General features: G+C 45.5%; 1 protein-coding gene across 1 annotated transcript in view; it reads left to right on the top strand.

Moving 5' to 3' along the window:
- The first annotated feature begins 6421 nt into the window (after positions 1-6421).
- Positions 6422-20068, top strand: part of LOC138358980 (mucin-2-like) — a 41673-nt gene continuing 28026 nt past the window's right edge. Inside the window, exons 1-4 of the mRNA XM_069317469.1 lie at positions 6422-6463; positions 6819-6944; positions 10168-10193; positions 16272-16323. Coding sequence (XP_069173570.1) covers positions 6422-6463; positions 6819-6944; positions 10168-10193; positions 16272-16323 — 246 coding nt within the window. The remainder of the gene's footprint in view (positions 6464-6818; positions 6945-10167; positions 10194-16271; positions 16324-20068) is intronic.

A 20068-nucleotide genomic window follows, 5' to 3' on the forward strand; every position in this document is an offset into this window, starting at 1 on the left:
CTACCTTCACCATACACTACCCCCTCACCCGTCACCCTACACTACCCTCACCCTTCCCCACTACCTTCACCATACACTACCCCCTCACCCTTCCCCACTACCTTCACCCTACACTACCCTCACCCTTCCCCACTACCAAAACCCTACACTACCCCCTCACCCTTCACCCTACACTACCCTCACCCTTCCCCACTACCCTCACCCTACACTACCCCCCCTCACCCTTCACCCTACACTACCCTCACCCTTCCCCACTACCTTCACCATACACTACCCCCTCACCCGTCTCCACTACCTTCACCCTACACTACCCTCACCCTTCCCCACTACCCTCACCCTACACTACCCCTCCTCACCCTTCACCCTACACTACCCTCACCCTTCCCCACTACCTTCACCATACACTACCCCCTCACCCGTCACCCTACACTACCCTCACCCTTCCCCACTACCTTCACCATACACTACCCCCTCACCCTTCCCCACTACCTTCACCCTACACTACCCTCACCCTTCCCCACTACCAAAACCCTACACTACCCCCTCACCCTTCACCCTACACTACCCTCACCCTTCCCCACTACCCTCACCCTACACTACCCCCCCTCACCCTTCACCCTACACTACCCTCACCCTTCCCCACTACCTTCACCATACACTACCCCCTCACCCGTCTCCACTACCTTCACCCTACACTACCCTCACCCTTCCCCACTACCCTCACCCTACACTACCCCTCCTCACCCTTCACCCTACACTATCCTCACCCTTCACCCTACACTTCCCTCACCCTTCACCACTACCTTCACCCTACTCTACCCCTCACCCTTCACCCTACACTTCCCTCACCCTTCACCACTACCTTCACCCTACGTATCTTACCTCCTCCTCACACATAATATACCTTTCCAGGACATCCAACATCGTACTCAACTATAAATCTCATCTTTTCCTTTTCCATACTGCATCATCTTTTATATATTCCCTTTCCTCTTTCTTCGCATGTCGTCACTATCTCCACCCCTGTACATCCTCATCAGTCCCCAATACTCATCAATCTGCCCAACCACTTGGGCTGGACGGGAGAACGACGGTCTCGCTTCATGCAGGTCGGAGTTCAATCCCCAACTGTTCAAATGCTTGGGCGTCATTTCTTTTCCCCGTCCCATCCCATTCCAAACCCCTTCCACGTGCTATATAACCTTAACGGCTTGACGCTTTCTCCTGATAGTTCTTCTTTCCTTCCAACTCCGATTTTCATTCCATTCCTTCCCCTCACCCTTCCCCTTCACCCTTACGCTTCACCCTAACCCCTCACCCTAACCCTTTAGTCCACTGACCAAGTCTTCTTTTTCCCCTCATCAATTGCCACGAAGTGTTATCGCAAAAGTAATCTCAGACAAAGGTATATCAATAATTAATGTAATTGTTTCTCTAACGGAGCATAAGAGATGATAATAGTGGTGATGCCTGACCCTAGCAGAGCAGCTGTCCTCCTAAGGTTTCCCCAACGTCGAGAAAAAGTCACTTTAATGTGCCCTCTTCTAACCTACCAGAGGACCCAAAACAGAAAACAGGGCAATGCGTAACTTTCGCATGCCGCTTCCCTTTTCTTTTTCGACAATTCTTGGCCTTAATTAACGCATACAAGCGAAACGCGACGTTTATTGTAGAAGAGGTTGAGCAGAGAGGCAAGCCACTAAACTGGTCTTGGGATATTATTTAGTGAGTAAACAATTCACATGTAGAAGTAGCCAAGGAAAATTTTAACGTCTAAGGCACCACTTTGGAAATGATAATAATGATTACTGATTGTGAGACACGAGTTACAACCGTAGGAAGATTGAAAGCTCCTTGGTTTTCCATTACAATACTTCTTCCATCTCCTGAATGCTTATACAGTACAATTTTTTTTAAACCAAAGACGGGCATGGCATTTATATGCAAAGGAAAATGACACAAATTATAGGTGAGGGGAGATGGTATCCGGCGGAGCCAGGGTCGACCCTGAGCCCAGGACCCCTACACACCCTTACAGGTTTTCCCCAGGCACACCCTTCCAATCCGCACCCCTCACATATCCCCTTCTTTATTTTCTCCGTCACACACCCTTCCCTGTCTCCAAACACATACCCGCCCCCATGATGACCAAACCACACGTCGGAAAATTAACAAGAGACGACGTTTCGAAACGTCGACGCACCCCATCACCCAACCGAACATACCCTCTCAGGTGTTTCCACACACATACTCTCCCACTATAAACAGTCTGCCCATTTAGCCTCGCACTCACACACACCCTCCCTGTCTCCACCCACACACACGCGGGGTGGAGAAAGTATCCCCAGTCACTGTAACAATGTTCACTGTATACTATGTACATCACTATAATAGAGATATAAAGATTGTTCCCAGAATTTAAATCTGTTATCTGAACATTCGTTTGGCATGTCAGTGTCTGAATACACTAATATTTAAAAGAGCTCAACTTTGTAGACTTATGACTTCATATTTCATATATAGGAACTTATGGGTGTAACAAACTAGGCTGTTGTAAGAATTATCCAGAAGGTTCCAGAAGTCGTGTAAGGACCTGACCTCACAACACGCATTCCTCTGGGGATTAGCAAGTCTGAGTCACAAAATGGCTGACGTCTTTGTTCATAGCTTCGTATAATGAACCATTCTATAGTATTCACTTATTTAGAGAAATTAGCCTTTATTCATTTTGCATTCAAATGTATTGTATAATATTCCTGGTTATAATATCAAGAGTATTCTAATTATTAGGAGAATGTGTTTAAGTCACCATCAGTGACGTCACTATCCATGACTAGACCTCGGCGCGGAAGAATTTGAGTGACTTGGCGGTCACAGGTCACCAGAGTTCCCACATTCAGTAATTTCTCAAAGGTTAAATAGCCATTTTAGATTTGGGAATAGCCCTTCCTTAAGAGGCTTGTGTAATTTTTTAAAAAAATATTTCAACCAATCTGGATCAATTCAGTACAAACAGAGGTTAATTGTTAAACTTAAGCCTTGCTAGTAACTTGGTAAAACTTAGACTATGCGGAAGGATACAATGCTCTAGTCTGGGGAAGACCAGACGAGGAGAGATCAGTGTGGGATCAAGATCAACTGGGAGAGGTCAACCATCTCACCTCTCCCCCCAAGACCAGCACTCCACCCAAGCTGGTCAACATAGAGGTATAGTTGCTATGGTTCTTTATAGGGATAGTCAATTCATTGTCGATCTGGTCAATTAGGGAGTGTTCAAGTAGGGAGCGCTAACATCTTTAGATTTTGTTTTAGTTTTTCTTTTAATAAATTAATTAGTTAGTAATTTGTCCTTTCATTATTTCCATGTGTATGTTATATTTATGTGGACTTGTCCTTGTCACGTGGTTCCCACGTGGCCGAGTTGAATGAGGCGCCAATTCTAACACCAAATCGGAAGTCATCATTACCGTTGATTTTTAATTAATTCCACACTAAGATCCAAAGGGTATATATTACTAGTGGGGATCAAGCCCCAAGGTTGATTAATTAGCATGATCGATCCAGACCTCGATCATTACTCAGTGTTACTGGTCTGGTGGTGGCGGCGGAGGCGACTCTAGGGTTTTGCTCAAAGCCTAGGTCACGTCATACGGGTTGTAGAATCCTAAGTCGGTCAATCGTCTTAGGACCACGTGGCGTGGAGTCGGCTTTAGTAAAAGTTTTGGAGTCCCTTGGTAAAGAACTAAAAGTAAGAATACGGGAAGAGGGAGTAAAAAGCAGGAAAGATCATTCGAGAAACCCCCCCCCCCCCCGTGTTACAATGGTGCACATCGGTGGTTTCAATAATTTTGTTTGAAATTGTTGAAAGGCTCACGCGTCTAGCCATTCGAACACGTGCGTGGATGCTAAGGAGACAGCCGCGGGCCAGGATTAGTCGTGCGCCTCACAACAGTGCGTTTGAGTGGGAATTGGCGAATCTTGGGGACATGCGGACTGATAGGATTAAGGTTTAGTTAGTAAGATTAGGCTGTTAAGATTTATTGGCTAAGGAGACCGCTCCGAGTTGATTGGACTGGGTACCATACTCGACCCATTGCAATTAATTCAGAGGTGTTGGGAGCCGCCATACTCTCAACAGCAGTTCCTTGTGGGCTGTCTGGGCGGATTTATCTGTGGGACGCTAGGAGATAGGTCCGAGAGCGTTATTAGACGACCCAAAACGCTAGGAAAAACGTAAGTCCGTGAAGGGCGTTGCGACCTCCGAGGGACGGACTAGTAACTTACCTAGCAGCGATTCAACAACTAAGTGATCGCACACTTAGTGGAGGTTGAATCGTCTCTAGTCTTAATTGTTGCTGAAAGCTGCGTGTCGCTCTGTGGAATCTAGATGGTCGAGACCCCTAGGCTAGGTGCGGTACGGCGAGCCTGTAGGAGCAATTATAAGATTAAATCGAGTGTATCTTTGAATTAAGTATAATTAAATTTATAAAGTAATTCCGTTTATTTGCGTTGTTCTAGAGATTATTTTTTGTTTCCCCTAAATTCAATCCCCGGTTAAATGTTTTTCCCAAGTGTTAGTATTTTCTTGTATATTAGGCTAAGTGCGGACATTAAGCTTTGCTATTCCCTATTATATTAGTCTAAGTCAGAGGCGTTGTTGCTAGAGTGTAGTTAATCCTCTGGACTTAGGGCTATATGTCAGTCACTATAGTTAGTGAAGGAGTTTGTTACATGGGGACCTGGAGGCCCACCCCGACCACACTGTGAAATACTCCATAAAATAACCCATTACCATGTAAAGTTGTGTGAGGCTTGAACTGTGGACAGAGAAAGAGGCAACCATTCTCTTTTACAGAGAGATGGATTACTCAACATTGCCCTGGTGTCTCTCTGTCTCTGTCTCTGTCTGTCTGTCTCTCTCTCTCTCTCTGTCCAATTATCTCTCCTTCCTTCCAATTCTCCGTCCCTCTCATTATCCCCTCACATCTCTCTCTGTTCCCTACCTCCCATTCTCTCTCATTGTCTCTCCCTCAATCCTTTCCCTTTATTTTCCCTCTGTTCTTCTCCCAGTGGTAAAAACCTGCTGAACGACAACCTAGTTGTCGAGGTTGTCGCGCTTGTCAACCTCAAAACATGCTGAACATAACGTTGAATCAATGTCGACAATGTTGATTAACTTTTAAAACAGTATAAATATGTGATTAAACTCTATGGAAATGAAACATTTCAGACAACAAGTTGTTAGTCGCAATAGGAGTCAATCTTACCTAAATAACACGGAGAGGGGGGGGGGGAGGTTAACCCGAACTAGCTACCACCCCTTGGCACGCGCTATACAATCACTGATCACCCTGCAAAGTTTAGATGGGCTAGCCCTAAGCATCTGGCCTCCAACTTCGAACAGATACAAAAATATTCCCTCCTATATATATTTTTTTAATTATGACCAAATAAATTGGGTAGTTGGTGTTTCCTGGAATGGCCTTGAGAGGTAGAATTCAGAATAATTGATAAGGTAAATGGAAACTCCTTATTGAACAAAGTGACTCGCCATTTAAATTAACATATAGATGGAAGCATCGGCTCGATTTCCATGAATATAGATTAAGGTAACAATTAAGATTAAGAAACATATTGAAAGACAGAGGAAAATACAATTTACGAGGCAAGTTCATGGGAAAACAGAGAAAACATATAGAGATTATACTAAAATACAACCATGTGCAATTGAGACTTTCAATCCTGCATAGAAAACTTTATCTATATCTTTAAACTTAGCATGGTAACTGGTGACTGTGAAGAGACTTATATAAGGGATAGGTCGCCGTCGGCGCGCCACACCCCTCCCCCCACCACCCGAAGGGGGCGTGGTGGACTCTTTGCATCCCCCTCACAAATTCAGAGGAAATGAAGAGTTCTGCCTCGATTCCGCTGATTTTTTCATATTCTTAAAAATAGTTGAACAAAAATCAAATACTCGTTCAAATACATTTGTTCACATACTTGACAGACCAAACTAATTTCATGAGAAATTGCCATTCTAGGGAGGAGCCCAACACTTAAGCTGAGTACCTAAATGAGCCACAGGGACGTTAGAAAGAACTTTTTCAGTGTCAGAGTAGTTAGTAAATGGAATGCACTAGGAAGTGATGTGGAGGAGGCTGACTCCATACAAGGTTTCAAATGGAGATATGATAGAACTTGAGAAGCTCAGAAATCTGTACACCAGTAAATTAACGGTTGAGAGGCGGGACCAAAAAGTTAGAGCTCCTCCCCTGCAAGAACAACTAGGTGACTACATCTAGTGGAATCATGATACCCTAAAACAACTCAAGCAGGCAAAAAAATATTTAGTTTGTGGTAATTTTGACCAATTAAAGCAACTCAGGTCAACGTGACACTAGCTCACTTGTTAGGGAAAATGAAGACACGAAGAGAGGAACTCAAGTGGTTTAGAATGCATGTAAGGAATGAAATGAATGACAATAATAAAGAGTTATCAGAAGGATGAACCATTTTCGATAACCCACAATGATCAGAATTAGAGCATATAATATTTTTTTCTCCATATAAATGAGTTTCCAGAAAGGATTTACTGTGTCTTAGCTATGGTTAATGATAACGTGTAAATAGCAATAAGGATCAAAACGGGTAAAATGGGACCACATCAAATTGGAAACCTGGAAAAATTGCAGTAATGGTGCATGTGGCTGTGAGCGTTTAGTAGTTAATATGGGTAATGTCACACGAAGGCAAGACCTGAGGTACCAGAGAGTTGAAGAAATGCTTAAGAAGTCAAAAACTTATATTACCTGAAGGTAGAAATCAATGACTTCTGGGAGCCTAAGTTTATAGCAAGAGCCTACGACATCCTCGTGTCAGGTGATGTCAGGTGCAAGAAGGCATCAGACACTCTCGAAAAGATCTCTGAAGGTGCTGTAATGGTACATTATAATGACATCAAGTTGTATCAAATAAACACCACATTACTCTCTACCCATGAACATGGGTTCTGTGAATTGGTATTCTGTCTAATCATATTTATTAGAGGTATATAACACGATGATTCTTGCAAATGAACAAGAAAGAATACTCACCATAACACTCATTAAAGTGAAGAATAAATTTAATAAACAAATACCAAAATTTATTTTAAATCTGGATATTCTGTCAACTAAATGAAGAGGCTTGGCCTTACACAAAGGAATTACGTTCATTTATTATATAATTATATTTCTGAAAAAAGTAATACATCATGTTTTAAACTGACGTAGTAATTTCCATATTTGAAATTTTATATCCTATTTACACGTATTCTTTGCAATTTCCTATCACTTTTTCCATCACTGTTCTCTCCTTTACCATTTCCCATATCACAGCTATTTCTTACTACTACACTGTTCACTTTTGATAACTGCAACAAATTTATCCCTTCACTTGTAGGAGATGCGCTTCTAGCGAGGTACCCCGACCGTCCAAGTGGTTGGGCACCATTCCTCCCCCCCCCCCCCCCATCCCATCCCAAATCCTTATCCTGACCCCTTATAGTTGTTGGAAATTATCCAACACTTATACAACATTTTTGTATAATAATACATCCTTACTGTATTAACCACAGTAATTACTAATCTTACTATTTCGTAGAATTAATCCAATGAATATTTCTATTGTGACGCAGTATTTTACCAGATCCTTCGTACAGTCTCCGTGACGCCGGGAGGCAGCAGCAAGTTGAAACATGAAACATCTCCACATTTAGTTGAATCTAAACCGAGTCCAGTTAATTACTTCCCTTTACTAAGGATAATTGTTTATTTAGTTGTTTTAAGTATACAGCATATTACTGCTGTACATATTACATATTATTACATCATATTACATATTACAAAAATCCAGAACGTTTATTCTCTAGCCGTATTCCGTAATTTATATAAGAATATATTACATTAATATTACTCCTTACTGAACTCGCTTATTTAGGTGAATTAACAACTAGAGTGGAAAATATTGCAATGTAGAACCATTCAACATAATATTCCTTCCCTTATTTTTATGCCGTCTTAATAAGCTGACTTGCATTATGCAAAAAAATATTGCATCTTAATACATTATCTGTGACATCAGTACTTGTTACAATTCCTTACTTCCCTAATTAATTACAAGTAAATAAAACACTTTACGCTCTAGACTACTTTGGAGCGTTCTGCGCATGTGTATGGCAGCCAGGGAGGAAGGAGGCAATTCCTACTAGTGACGCCATATTAACAGTGTGTTAGCAGCGTGCAAGAGAGAGGCGCTATTGCAAGGAACTTTCTTAGTGTCATTTTATTCGCTCCTACAACCACAAGAGCGGTGCCATGTTCTTTCGGCACATAACGGCAGTGTCCTGGAACTAATTAATACTCCAGCCCGTAGTTGACATCTTAGCAACGGCAGTTCAGGACGGAGGATTGGAGTCCTTCCCTCGACCAACGGACACTTGTCCCGGCAACTATTAATTATCTGCATGTTTATTGTGTACACATTTAATATTTAGACCAGTTGTCGTTAGGCCATTTATTTACAACAAAAATCCAGAACGTTTATTCTCTAGCTGTATTCCGTAATTGATATAAGAATATATTACATTAATGTCTGTAGAAGAATTCTACAATGTCAAATATATCGTTTATATTACAGATGGAAGAATTCCCTATTATTAGATGTATCTGTATTTCTTTATGTAGAAGATTTCTACATTGTAATTACCTTGCAGCTCCCGAGTCCAGGTGACGCCAGGAGCTAGGCTACCCACCTTCACGTGCAACAGTTTCCCCGACGCAACACGTCGTCAGTGGTGTGTGACAACTGATTTCACAACTCTTATTTTCTCAGCTAAGCTGTTAATTGTTGTTTGTAAAGACATAATAACTTAGCTACCTTAATAGTCTCCTAATGAGATCAATACTACTAACCCATTAATTTGATTATATATTTTACCATATTACTGTAGTATCTTAAGGTACTTTTGAAACTAATTATTATTATATTATCCATTTAATTTTCAATTACATTTAGTTACTTCAGTGAAGAAGCAGCACTGAAATTATGCTTGGGATATATTAATCTTTTGGCATGTAACCCCCATTTTGGGTGAGTGATTTTGACTCATAATATACAGCCCCTTTTATATTCAATGTATTATTAATTAAGAACATAGATAGGACACTAGTTCATGGAATTAATATCAAACCACTTGTTCTACCTAGTTTTCCACTATTTCACAAAAAGTGGTGGTCCTTCGTAGCTATCGAAAATAGAATCAATTTAAATGATTTACATTAGTCAAGCTTTCCCACAATAATCTTATCAGCTTGGTGCTTTCTCCTAATAATTCCTTCCTTTCTTCCTTCCTAGCAAAGTAGTTCCTGCTTAGTAACAGCCACTGGGGAGCTAAAGAATGACAAGGCATCTCCTAAACTTGTTCCCCAAAAGGGCAAAATCGCAAAACGCCTCCCAGTGACCTCAGATAAAACAGGGGCGAGCCGCACACCTCGCCCCAAAGGACAGAGCAGGAATCACCAAGACATGCCAACGCTCCGCATCGCTCGTCCAAGACGGCCGGCGTAGATCGCCTCTTCGGCCGAGGAACCAGCTAGAACATGTTAAAATTCGTCAGCGTCCCCGTGACCTTGGACGGCAAGTGCGCCACAGAGTCTTAACAAGCCGGACTGTTAAAAAGGATTGCCTGGCGGCGGTAACGGCTTTCGAGACGTTACGGGTAAACAGTGTAATGTGTTCCAATGTGTTCCAGCGGCTCACAAGGCGGAATAGGTGTCCAGACGTCGCTCGTCAAGACGGAATCAGGAATCCCACGAGCACTCTGTGATACTGGTGTTTGAGGCCCGCACTCTGCCCCAGTAAACAATAACTTTGCGAATCCGTATTCTCCGGATGCGTTCATGAACTGTATGTTGCAAGAATATGTGGCGCCATTAACAGGTAAATTAACTACAAACATTCATTCAAGAAAACACTTGTGATTATAAGAGAAGAATTGAAAGCACTGCTCAAATACAGTGGATCACATAAGAAAATCGGCTATACAAGTTTTCTTTACACGACACTAAATAATCTTCATAACTTTTAAGATCTTGATTTATGAGATATCCAATTATTTCTTTACAGCTCGACGCGAGCTCGACAGAACTTTGGTATGAGAATAAGTACAGAGGCGTTTATTAGAGATGACGAGGTACCATAGGAAGGTAAGGGAACTCTCAGGAGAAAACACCAAGCTATTACAACTAAATAGCATTTGAAAGGGATCAGGATAGGGATTTGGAAAGGGATGGGAGAAAGGAATGGTGCCCAACCACTTGGACGGTCGGGGATTGAACACCGGCCTGCATGAAGCGAGACCGTCTCTCTACCGTCCAGCCTAGGTGGTACTGGACGGAAGAGAAAGCCTGTAAAACACATTGGTAGATAAACATAGAGCTCCAGCGTTCTATGGATAAGGTCATTAGAGTATATGTTAATAAGGCTACAATAACTTATATTTTTTATCGTATTGCTTTCTCAACCATTACATGTGTTACAGTATGCAGGTGTTTCAGGTGTTTACCATTAGTGACAGGGTGCATGCAGGTCTCATATGCAGGTGTAGTATTGCACAATACAATGGAAGAATCCAAGGACATGCGTTTATAAAATGGGCAATAAATCCCTAATGCTGTCCCACCATGGATGGAGCACGACCACTTGCACAGGAAACTAAGTTTACAAAGTGTGTTTGTTTTTCTTGGAACCAAGACCTCAAAGCCTCAAAAATGGATGATCCTGTTGTGAGGGTTCTGAAAGATTCAACGACACCATTTCTTCATACACTTTACAAACTTCATCTACAAAACGCAACAAAAGCTTCAATAACAGCTCTTCTATTACTAACCGTTGATTTATCAATTTCAATTGAGAACTGTCTGCTCTGTTATTTTTTTCAACTAGTTGGGTTTTTACATCAGCTGATATTTCATCAATTCTTCTCCGAATCGATTCATTTACATGAGTTCATTGGTAAAGTTTTTAGAATACTTGATGAATCTTGATGCAACACAAGTTTGCAAATGAATTTAAAATGCCTTTTCAATACCTCTATGTGCACTTCCAGTTTTTGCAATGATTTGTGCAATTCCATGTGCAGCAATCATTGAAGATGTGCTTTTCTAAATAAAGAAATAACAGTTTTCGTTTTTTTTATGTTAACAATTATAAATAATTAATGGATTTGTCCATTCCGGCAGTTTTTTATATAATACGCTATACACGTCTTGACGGCTTCATAATTTAATTTTAAAATGAGCTTTTACACAAAAGACACTCAGGCGGTTTTGGATCCAGTAGACTTTCAACAAACCCATAAGACATATAAAATAATATCAATACACATATTGTCAACACTACTTTTCATCAATCATTATTATTGTCAACAAAGGCTTTTAAAAACAATAAAAATGCTTTGTTCACTTTCAGCGTAGCTCATTCAGTTATTATCACATCACCATTAAACACCATTATTACAACATCAATACCATTAAACCTCAGAATATCACTGCGAGAATTAAGGAGGCGAAAAACTAATAGATGAATCCTCAAACTCACACTATTTGTTATGCTTACTCCACATGATTAATGTTCCAACTTTTACAAAGGGATCAACATCGCAACATGCGCACATATTCAGAAAAAAAAATTGTAGTTGGAACCAATTTATCTCCCACCAGCAGCGACAGTCACCGCTGCTCTCCTCAACACCCTCACCAGTCACTACACCCACCAGCAGTCACCTCTGCTCTACTCAACACCCTCACCAGTCACTACACCCTCCAGCAGTGACAGTCACCTTTGCTCTCCTCAACACCCTCACCAGTCACTACACCCTCTAGCAGTCACTACACCCACAAGCAGTGAAATTCTCCTCAACACCCTCACCAGTCACCTCTGCTCTCCTCAACACCCTCACCAGTCACTACAACCACCAGCAGTGACAGTCACCTCTGCTCTCCTCAACACCCTCACCAGTCACTACAACCACCAGCAGTGACAGTCACCTCTGCTCTCCTCAACACCCTCACCAGTCACTACACCCACTAGCGGTGACAGTCACCTCTGCTCTCGTCACCGTCGCTACTATCAGATATTCATGAAGAATCCTGCCTCAAACAGCATAGTTTGATGCTTGCCACATTGTCGACCCCAGCAAATACTGTAACCACAAGGGGCGTTCTTGTTTGCTATACCTCCGTCGGTGTTCATAATTGCACACCCGATTGGTGCTGACGTATTTTCGAATGTGTTAATTGTGCCACATTATGTGTCTCTGGGAACTAGTTTACAGTTGTTTACTCTACACTTATATGTTTAAAGAAAAGGCACTTGTTTGCCACTAATTCAGGTACCGTCTTCACCAGACCTGTCTAAAATGACCTCCGGCTCAGTCCTCCACGAGAACTGACCGGACAGATTACTTCTGGTTCGCTAGGCAGCTTGACACCACTTGCTGGACAATATTTCAGCCAAAAAGTGCGCCTCCACACACTCAGTACACAGAAGGACGGAACCCAGGAATCCTTCACCCTGGACCCCTATTGCCCCCACACCTACGATTCCTGGGACTCAACGCATGGCGACCCCTCCCCTCTGTCCCTGATAAACCTGGCTTTCCCAGAGACATTGTGCCTGCTGACGTTGTCACCCGCGGACGGTGACAACGTCCGGGACCTGACATTATAATACAGCAACAATGGAAACAAAGAAATTTTTACGTACCTTAAAGATTGGTGGAGTTGTATCACGTGATGAGCTGTTTATGTTGACTTACCTGAAGAGGCATGAAAACTAATTAGGATTTTTTTTTAAGTTTATTCATTAAACACCTACTATACCACATGAATAATCAGATTGCAATCCACATATATAAACAGTGAAGGTTTATGTGACATATGAGTATCGAAGTGATCTTACCTTAAATTGAAGGTCGACAAGATTGGAGTACTTTGTCTCGACGGACGATGGAACTGGATTACTCGTCGTGAAGGACGTGGGCGCTGGAGTACTCGTCGTGAAGGACGAGGGCGCTGGAGTACTCGTCGTGAAGGACGAGGGCGCTGGAGTACTCGTCGTGAAGGACGAGGGCGCTGGAGTACTCGTCGTGAAGGACGAGGGCGCTGGAGTACTCGTCGTGAAGGACGAGGGCGCTGGAGTACTCGTCGTGAAGGACGAGGGGGCTGGAGTACTCGTCATGAAGGGCGAGGGCGCTGGAGTACTCGTCATGAAGGGCGAGGGGGCTGGAGTACTCGTCATGAAGGACAAATGGGGCTGGAGTACTCGTCGTGAAGAACGAGGGGGCTGGAGTACTCGTCGTGAAGAACGAGGGGGCTGGAGTACTCGTCGTGAAGAACGAGGGGGCTGGAGTACTCGTCATGAAGGACGAAGGGGCTGGAGTACTCGTCATGAAGGACGAGGAGGCTGGAGTACTCGTCATGAAGGACGAGGGGGCTGGAGTACTCGTCGTGATGGATGAGTGAGCTGGAGTACTCGTCATGAAGGACGAGGGGGCTGGAGTACTCGTCATGAAGGACGAGGGGTCTGGAGTACTCGTCATGAAGGACGAGGGGGCTGGAGTACTCGTCGTGAAGGACGAGGGGGCTGGAGTACTCGTCGTGAAGGACGAGGAGGCTGGAGTACTCGTCATGAAGGACGAGGGGGCTGGAGTACTCGTCGTGAAGGACGAGGAGGCTGGAGTACTCGTCATGAAGGACGAGGGGGCTGGAGTACTCGTCGTGAAGGACGAGGGCGCTGGAGTACTCCTCATGAAGGACGAGGGGGCTGGAGTACTCGTCATGAAGGACGAGGGCGCTGGAGTACTCGTCGTGAAGGACGAGGGGGCTGGAGTACTCGTCATGAAGGACGAGGGGGCTGGAGTACTCGTCGTGAAGGACGAGGGCGCTGGAGTACTCCTCATGAAGGACGAGGGGGCTGGAGTACTCGTCATGAAGGACGAGGGCGCTGGAGTACTCGTCGTGAAGGACGAGGGCGCTGGAGTACTCCTCATGAAGTTAATAAATGCGTCATTGTGGAAGTCACGGCTTGGCCCACCACCGCCTGAGGACGGGTCGTCAGAGCTCTCACTCATTATGTGTGGTCAGTGAGAGCAGTACTGTGCTGTGCTGTGCTGTGCTGTGCTGTGCTGTGCTGAGAATGACGGAAATGAAAAAGAGTTTATATGAATAGTTTACCGCTTATGATGAAACAAATGTTTAGTGAAAGTGATTTACTGGAACTGGACGTTGTAGTGTTCATGCCTGATTGTGTACAGTACAAATATAGTGCTTTAAAGGGTACAGGTACCGTAGTTATTAGATCCTGGCCGGACAATGTTCTAAAAGTGTATTGTAGTTTAAACTGTGTTATGTGCGGGAAACCAGCACAGAAAACGGCGCTACTGTTGTACAGGGCGAAGTGATGACTCGGGATATTTTATAGTTTTACTGGAGATACAGACGACTTAACTGCTTCATGACGAGTACTCCAGTCCTCTCGTCCTTCATGACGAGTACTCCAGCCCCCTCGTCCTTCATGACGAGTACTCCAGCCTCCTCGTCCTTCATTACGAGTACTCCAGCCCCCCTTGTCCTTCATGACGAGTACTCCAGCCCCCCTTGTCCTTCATGACAAGTACTCTAGCCCCCCTTGTCCTTCATGACGAGTACTCCAGCCCCCCTTGTCCTTCATGACAAGTACTCTAGCCCCCCTTGTCCTTCATGACGAGTACTCCAGCCCCCCTTGTCCTTCATGACAAGTACTCTATCCCTCCTTGTCCTTCATGACGAGTACTCCAGCCCCCCTCGTCCTTCACGAAGTGTACTCCAGCCCCCTCGTCCTTCATGACGAGTACTCCAGCCTCCTCGTCCTTCATTACGAGTACTCCAGCCCCCCTTGTCCTTCATGACAAGTACTCTAGCCCCCCTTGTCCTTCATTACGAGTACTCCAGCCCCCCTTGTCCTTCATGACGAGTACTCCAGCCCCCTTTGTCCTTCATGACGAGTACTCCAGCCCCCCTTGTCCTTCATGACGAGTACTCCAGCCCCCTTTGTCCTTCATGACGAGTACTCCAGCCCCCCTTGTCCTTCATGACGAGTACTCCAGCCCCCTTTGTCCTTCATGACGAGTACTCCAGCCCCCCTTGTCCTTCATGACGAGTACTCCAGCCCCCTTTGTCCTTCATGACGAGTACTCCAGCCCCCCTTGTCCTTCATGACGAGTACTCCAGCCCCATTTGTCCTTCATGACGAGTACTCCAGCCCCCTCGTCCTTCATGACGAGTACTCCAGCCTCCTCGTCCTTCATTACGAGTACTCCAGCCCCCCTTGTCCTTCATGACGAGTACTCCAGCCCCCCTTGTCCTTCATGACAAGTACTCTAGCCCCCCTTGTCCTTCATGACGAGTACTCCAGCCCCCCTTGTCCTTCATGACAAGTACTCTAGCCCCCCTTGTCCTTCATGACGAGTACTCCAGCCCCCCTTGTCCTTCATGACAAGTACTCTAGCCCCCCTTGTCCTTCATGACGAGTACTCCAGCCCCCCTTGTCCTTCATGACAAGTACTCTATCCCTCCTTGTCCTTCATGACGAGTACTCCAGCCCCCCTCGTCCTTCACGAAGTGTACTCCAGCCCCCTCGTCCTTCATGACGAGTACTCCAGCCTCCTCGTCCTTCATTACGAGTACTCCAGCCCCCCTTGTCCTTCATGACAAGTACTCTAGCCCCCCTTGTCCTTCATTACGAGTACTCCAGCCCCCCTTGTCCTTCATGACGAGTACTCCAGCCCCCTTTGTCCTTCATGACGAGTACTCCAGCCCCCCTTGTCCTTCATGACGAGTACTCCAGCCCCATTTGTCCTTCATGACGAGTACTCCAGCCCCCCCTCGTCCTTCACGAAGTGTACTCCAGCGCCCTCGTCCTTCATGACGAGTACTACAGCCCCCTCGTCCTTCATTACGAGTACTCCTGCCTCCTCGTCCTTCATGACGAGTACTCCAGCCCCCCTCTTTCGTCGAGACGAAGTACTCCAATGCTGTCAACCTTGGTATGATCATTTTGATGCTCAAATGTTACACGTACCTTCGCTGCTTATATATGTGGATTAGAATGTCATTATTCATGTGGTATATTAGGTGTTTAATGAAGAAAAAATTCTTTAAAATTCCTAATTAGTTTTCATACCTCTTCAGGTACGTCAACATAAACAGCTCATCACGTGATACAACTTCACCAATCTTTAAGGTACGTAACAATTTCTTTCAGTTTCCATTGTTGCTGTATTATTATGTCAGGTCCCGGACGTTGTCACCGTCCGCGGGTGACAACGTCAGCAGGCACAATGTCTCTGGGTAAGTCAGATTTATCAAGGACTGAGAGAATTTGAAAGTTTGAGAAATAGTGTAGGTAGGAGATTATGAGGGGTGTGGGAAGCAGGTTATGAGAGTGTTGGTACTTGATAGTGAGAGTGTGGGTTGGAGATGGTGAGGGTGTAGATATGAGATTGTCGTTGTCTGGGAAGACCTTGGGAGAGTTTTGGGAGAACATTGTAAAAGTTTTGCAGGATATTGTGACGGTGATGAAAGGGAGAGTGAGTGTTGGGGTGAGATGGTGATAGTGTGTGTGGTAAAAAATAATTTGGTTTCTGGGAGATTATAAAGCTTTTGTGAGAAGATAGTGAATATGTTGGATAAAATTGTGAGGGAGCTGGAAGGAGATAGTGACACTGTGCAAAGAATACTTTGCACAGTGAGTGGGGGAAGGGTAAGAGTGAAGGGGAGGCTGTTGTGTTATGGTGGTAGTGGGAGGGAGGCTGTTGTGTTATGGTGGTAGTGGGAGGGAGGCTGTTGTTATGGTGGTAGTGGGAGGGAGGCTGTTGTTATGGTGGTAGTGGGAGGGAAGCTGCTGTGTTATGGTGGTAGTGGGAGGGAGGCTGTTGTTGTTATGGTGGTATTGGGAGGGAGGCTGTTTTTGTTATGGTGGTAGTGGGAGGGAGGCTGTTGTGTTATGGTGGTAGTGGGAGGGAAGCTGCTGTGTTATGGTGGTAGTGGGAGGGAGGCTGTTGTTGTTATGGTGGTAGTGGGAGGGAGGCTGTTTTTGTTATGGTGGTAGTGGGAGGGAGGCTGTTGTGTTATGGTGGTAGTGGGAGGGAAGCTGCTGTGTTATGGTGGTAGTGGGAGGGAGGCTGTTGTTGTTGTGGTGGTAGTGGGAGGGAGGCTGTTGTTGTTATGGTGGTAGTGGGAGGGAGGCTGTTGTTGTTATGGTGGTAGTGGGAGTTACGCTGTTGTTATGGTGGTAGTGGGAGGGAGGCTGTTGTTATGGTGGTAGTGGGAGGGAGGCTGTTGTTATGGTGGTAGTGGGAGGGAGGCTGTTGTTATGGTGGCAGTGGGAGGGAGGCTGTTGTTATGGTGGTAGTGGGAGGGAGGCTGTTGTTATGGTGGTAGTGGGAGGGAAGCTGTTGTGTTATGGTGGTAGTGGGAGGGAGGCTGTTGTGTTATGGTGGTAGTGGGAGGGAGGCTGTTGTTATGGTGGTAGTGGGAGGGAGGCTGTTGTTATGGTGGTAGTGGGAGGGAGGCTGTTGTTATGGTGGCAGTGGGAGGGAGGCTGTTGTTATGGTGGTAGTGGGAGGGAGGCTGTTGTTATGGTGGTAGTGGGAGGGAGGCTGTTGTTATGGTGGTAGTGGGAGGGAGGCTGTTGTGTTATGGTGGTAGTGGGAGGGAGGCTGTTGTGTTATGGTGGTAGTGGGAGGGAGGCTGTTGTTGTTATGGTGGTAGTGGGAGGGAGGCTGTTGTTATGGTGGTAGTGGGAGGGAGACTGTTGTGTTATGGTGGTAGTGGGAGGGAGGCTGTTGTTATGGTGGTAGTGGGAGGGAGGCTGTTGTTATGGTGGTAGTGGGAGGGAAGCTGTTGTGTTATGGTGGTAGTGGGAGGGAGGCTGTTGTGTTATGGTGGTAGTGGGAGGGAGGCTGTTGTTATGGTGGTAGTGGGAGGGAGGCTGTTGTTATGGTGGTAGTGGGAGGGAGGCTGTTGTTATGGTGGCAGTGGGAGGGAGGCTGTTGTTATGGTGGTAGTGGGAGGGAGGCTGTTGTTATGGTGGTAGTGGGAGGGAGGCTGTTGTTATGGTGGTAGTGGGAGGGAGGCTGTTGTGTTATGGTGGTAGTGGGAGGGAGGCTGTTGTGTTATGGTGGTAGTGGGAGGGAGGCTGTTGTTGTTATGGTGGTAGTGGGAGGGAGGCTGTTGTTATGGTGGTAGTGGGAGGGAGGCTGTTGTGTTATGGTGGTAGTGGGAGGGAGGCTGTTGTTGTTATGGTGGCAGTGGGAGGGAGTCTGTTGTGTTATGGTGGTAGTGGGAGGGAGGCTGTTGTTATGGTGGCAGTGGGAGGGAGGCTGTTGTTATGGTGGTAGTGGGAGGGAGGCTGTTGTTATGGTGGTAGTGGGAGGGAGGCTGTTGTGTTATGGTGGTAGTGGGAGGGAGGCTGTTGTTATGGTGGTAGTGGGAGGGAGGCTGTTGTTGTTATGGTGGCAGTGGGAGGGAGGCTGTTGTGTTATGGTGGTAGTGGGAGGGAGGCTGTTGTTATGGTGGCAGTGGGAGGGAGGCTGTTGTTATGGTGGTAGCGGGAGGGAGGCTGTTGTTATGGTGGTAGTGGGAGGGAGGCTGTTGTTATGGTGGTAGTGGGAGGGAGGCTGTTGTTATGGTGGTAGTGGGAGGGAGGCTGTTGTGTTATGGTGGTAGTGGGAGGGAGGCTGTTGTTATGGTGGCAGTGGGAGGGAGGCTGTTGTTATGGTGGTAGTGGGAGGGAGGCTGTTGTTATGGTGGTAGTGGGAGGGAGGCTGTTGTTATGGTGGTAGTGGGAGGGAGGCTGTTGTTATGGTGGTAGTGGGAGGGAGGCTGTTGTTATGATGGAAGTGGGAGGGAGGCTGTTGTTATGGTGGTAGTGGGAGGGAGGCTGTTGTTATGGTGGTAGTGGGAGGGAGGTTGTTGTTATGGTGGTAGTGGGAGGGAGGCTGTTGTTATGGTGGTAGTGGGAGGGAGGCTGTTGTTATGGTGGTAGTGTGAGGGAGGCTGTTGTTATGGTGGTAGTGGGAGGGAGGCTGTTGTTATGGTGGTAGTGGGAGGGAAGCTGTTGTGTTATGGTGGTAGTGGGAGGGAGGCTGTTGTTGTTATGGTGGAAGTGGGAGGGAAGCTGTTGTTATGGTGGTAGTGGGAGGGAGGCTGTTGTTATGGTGGTAGTGGGAGGGAGGCTGTTGTTATGGTGGTAGTGGGAGGGAAGCTGTTGTGTTATGGTGGTAGTGGGAGGGAGGCTGTTGTTGTTATGGTGGAAGTGGGAGGGAAGCTGTTGTTATGGTGGTAGTGGGAGGGAGGCTGTTGTTATGGTGGCAGTGGGAGGGAGGCTGTTGTTGTTATGGTGGTAGTGGGAGGGAAGCTGTTGTTATGGTGGTAGTGGGAGGGAGGCTGTTGTTATGGTGGTAGTGGGAGGGAGGCTCATGTTCAGATGGTATATTCTTCAGTCTGATATGAGTGTTTTAATTTCTGCTCGATTTCTTCAGTCTCCTTATTTAAATTATTCCTTGTTTGTAGGGAAAGTCGTGTCTGCTTAAGCATTTCCGTGATTTGTTTACTTCTTTTATAGTGTCGTCTGCGTTCTCTTTCTACGTTCGACCTCTTCCTGGCTTTCCTCAAAGGAACCTGTTCCAGACTGACTTTATACGCTTCACAAGTCACTTTTTCAATTCCTTCTGTATGACTTATATTACTTAAAACAGTTTCCCATGGAATGTTTGTAAGTTCCCTTGTTTATTGTCTCCCAGTCTAGTCTTTTATTATTAAAATTTAATTTATTGAATAACCCCTCTCGCTTGATCATTGTTCTAAGTGTATTCTGAGTATTGACGGTAGTTTGCACTTCAATGAGCTTGTGATCTGAGTATGTGGTATCTGATATCGCAATGTCACTGATTATGTCGTCATTGTTTGCAAAGATCAGATCTAGA

The sequence above is a fragment of the Procambarus clarkii genome, chromosome 88, assembly GCF_040958095.1.
Source record: "Procambarus clarkii isolate CNS0578487 chromosome 88, FALCON_Pclarkii_2.0, whole genome shotgun sequence".
Classification (NCBI taxonomy): Eukaryota; Metazoa; Arthropoda; class Malacostraca; order Decapoda; family Cambaridae; genus Procambarus; species Procambarus clarkii.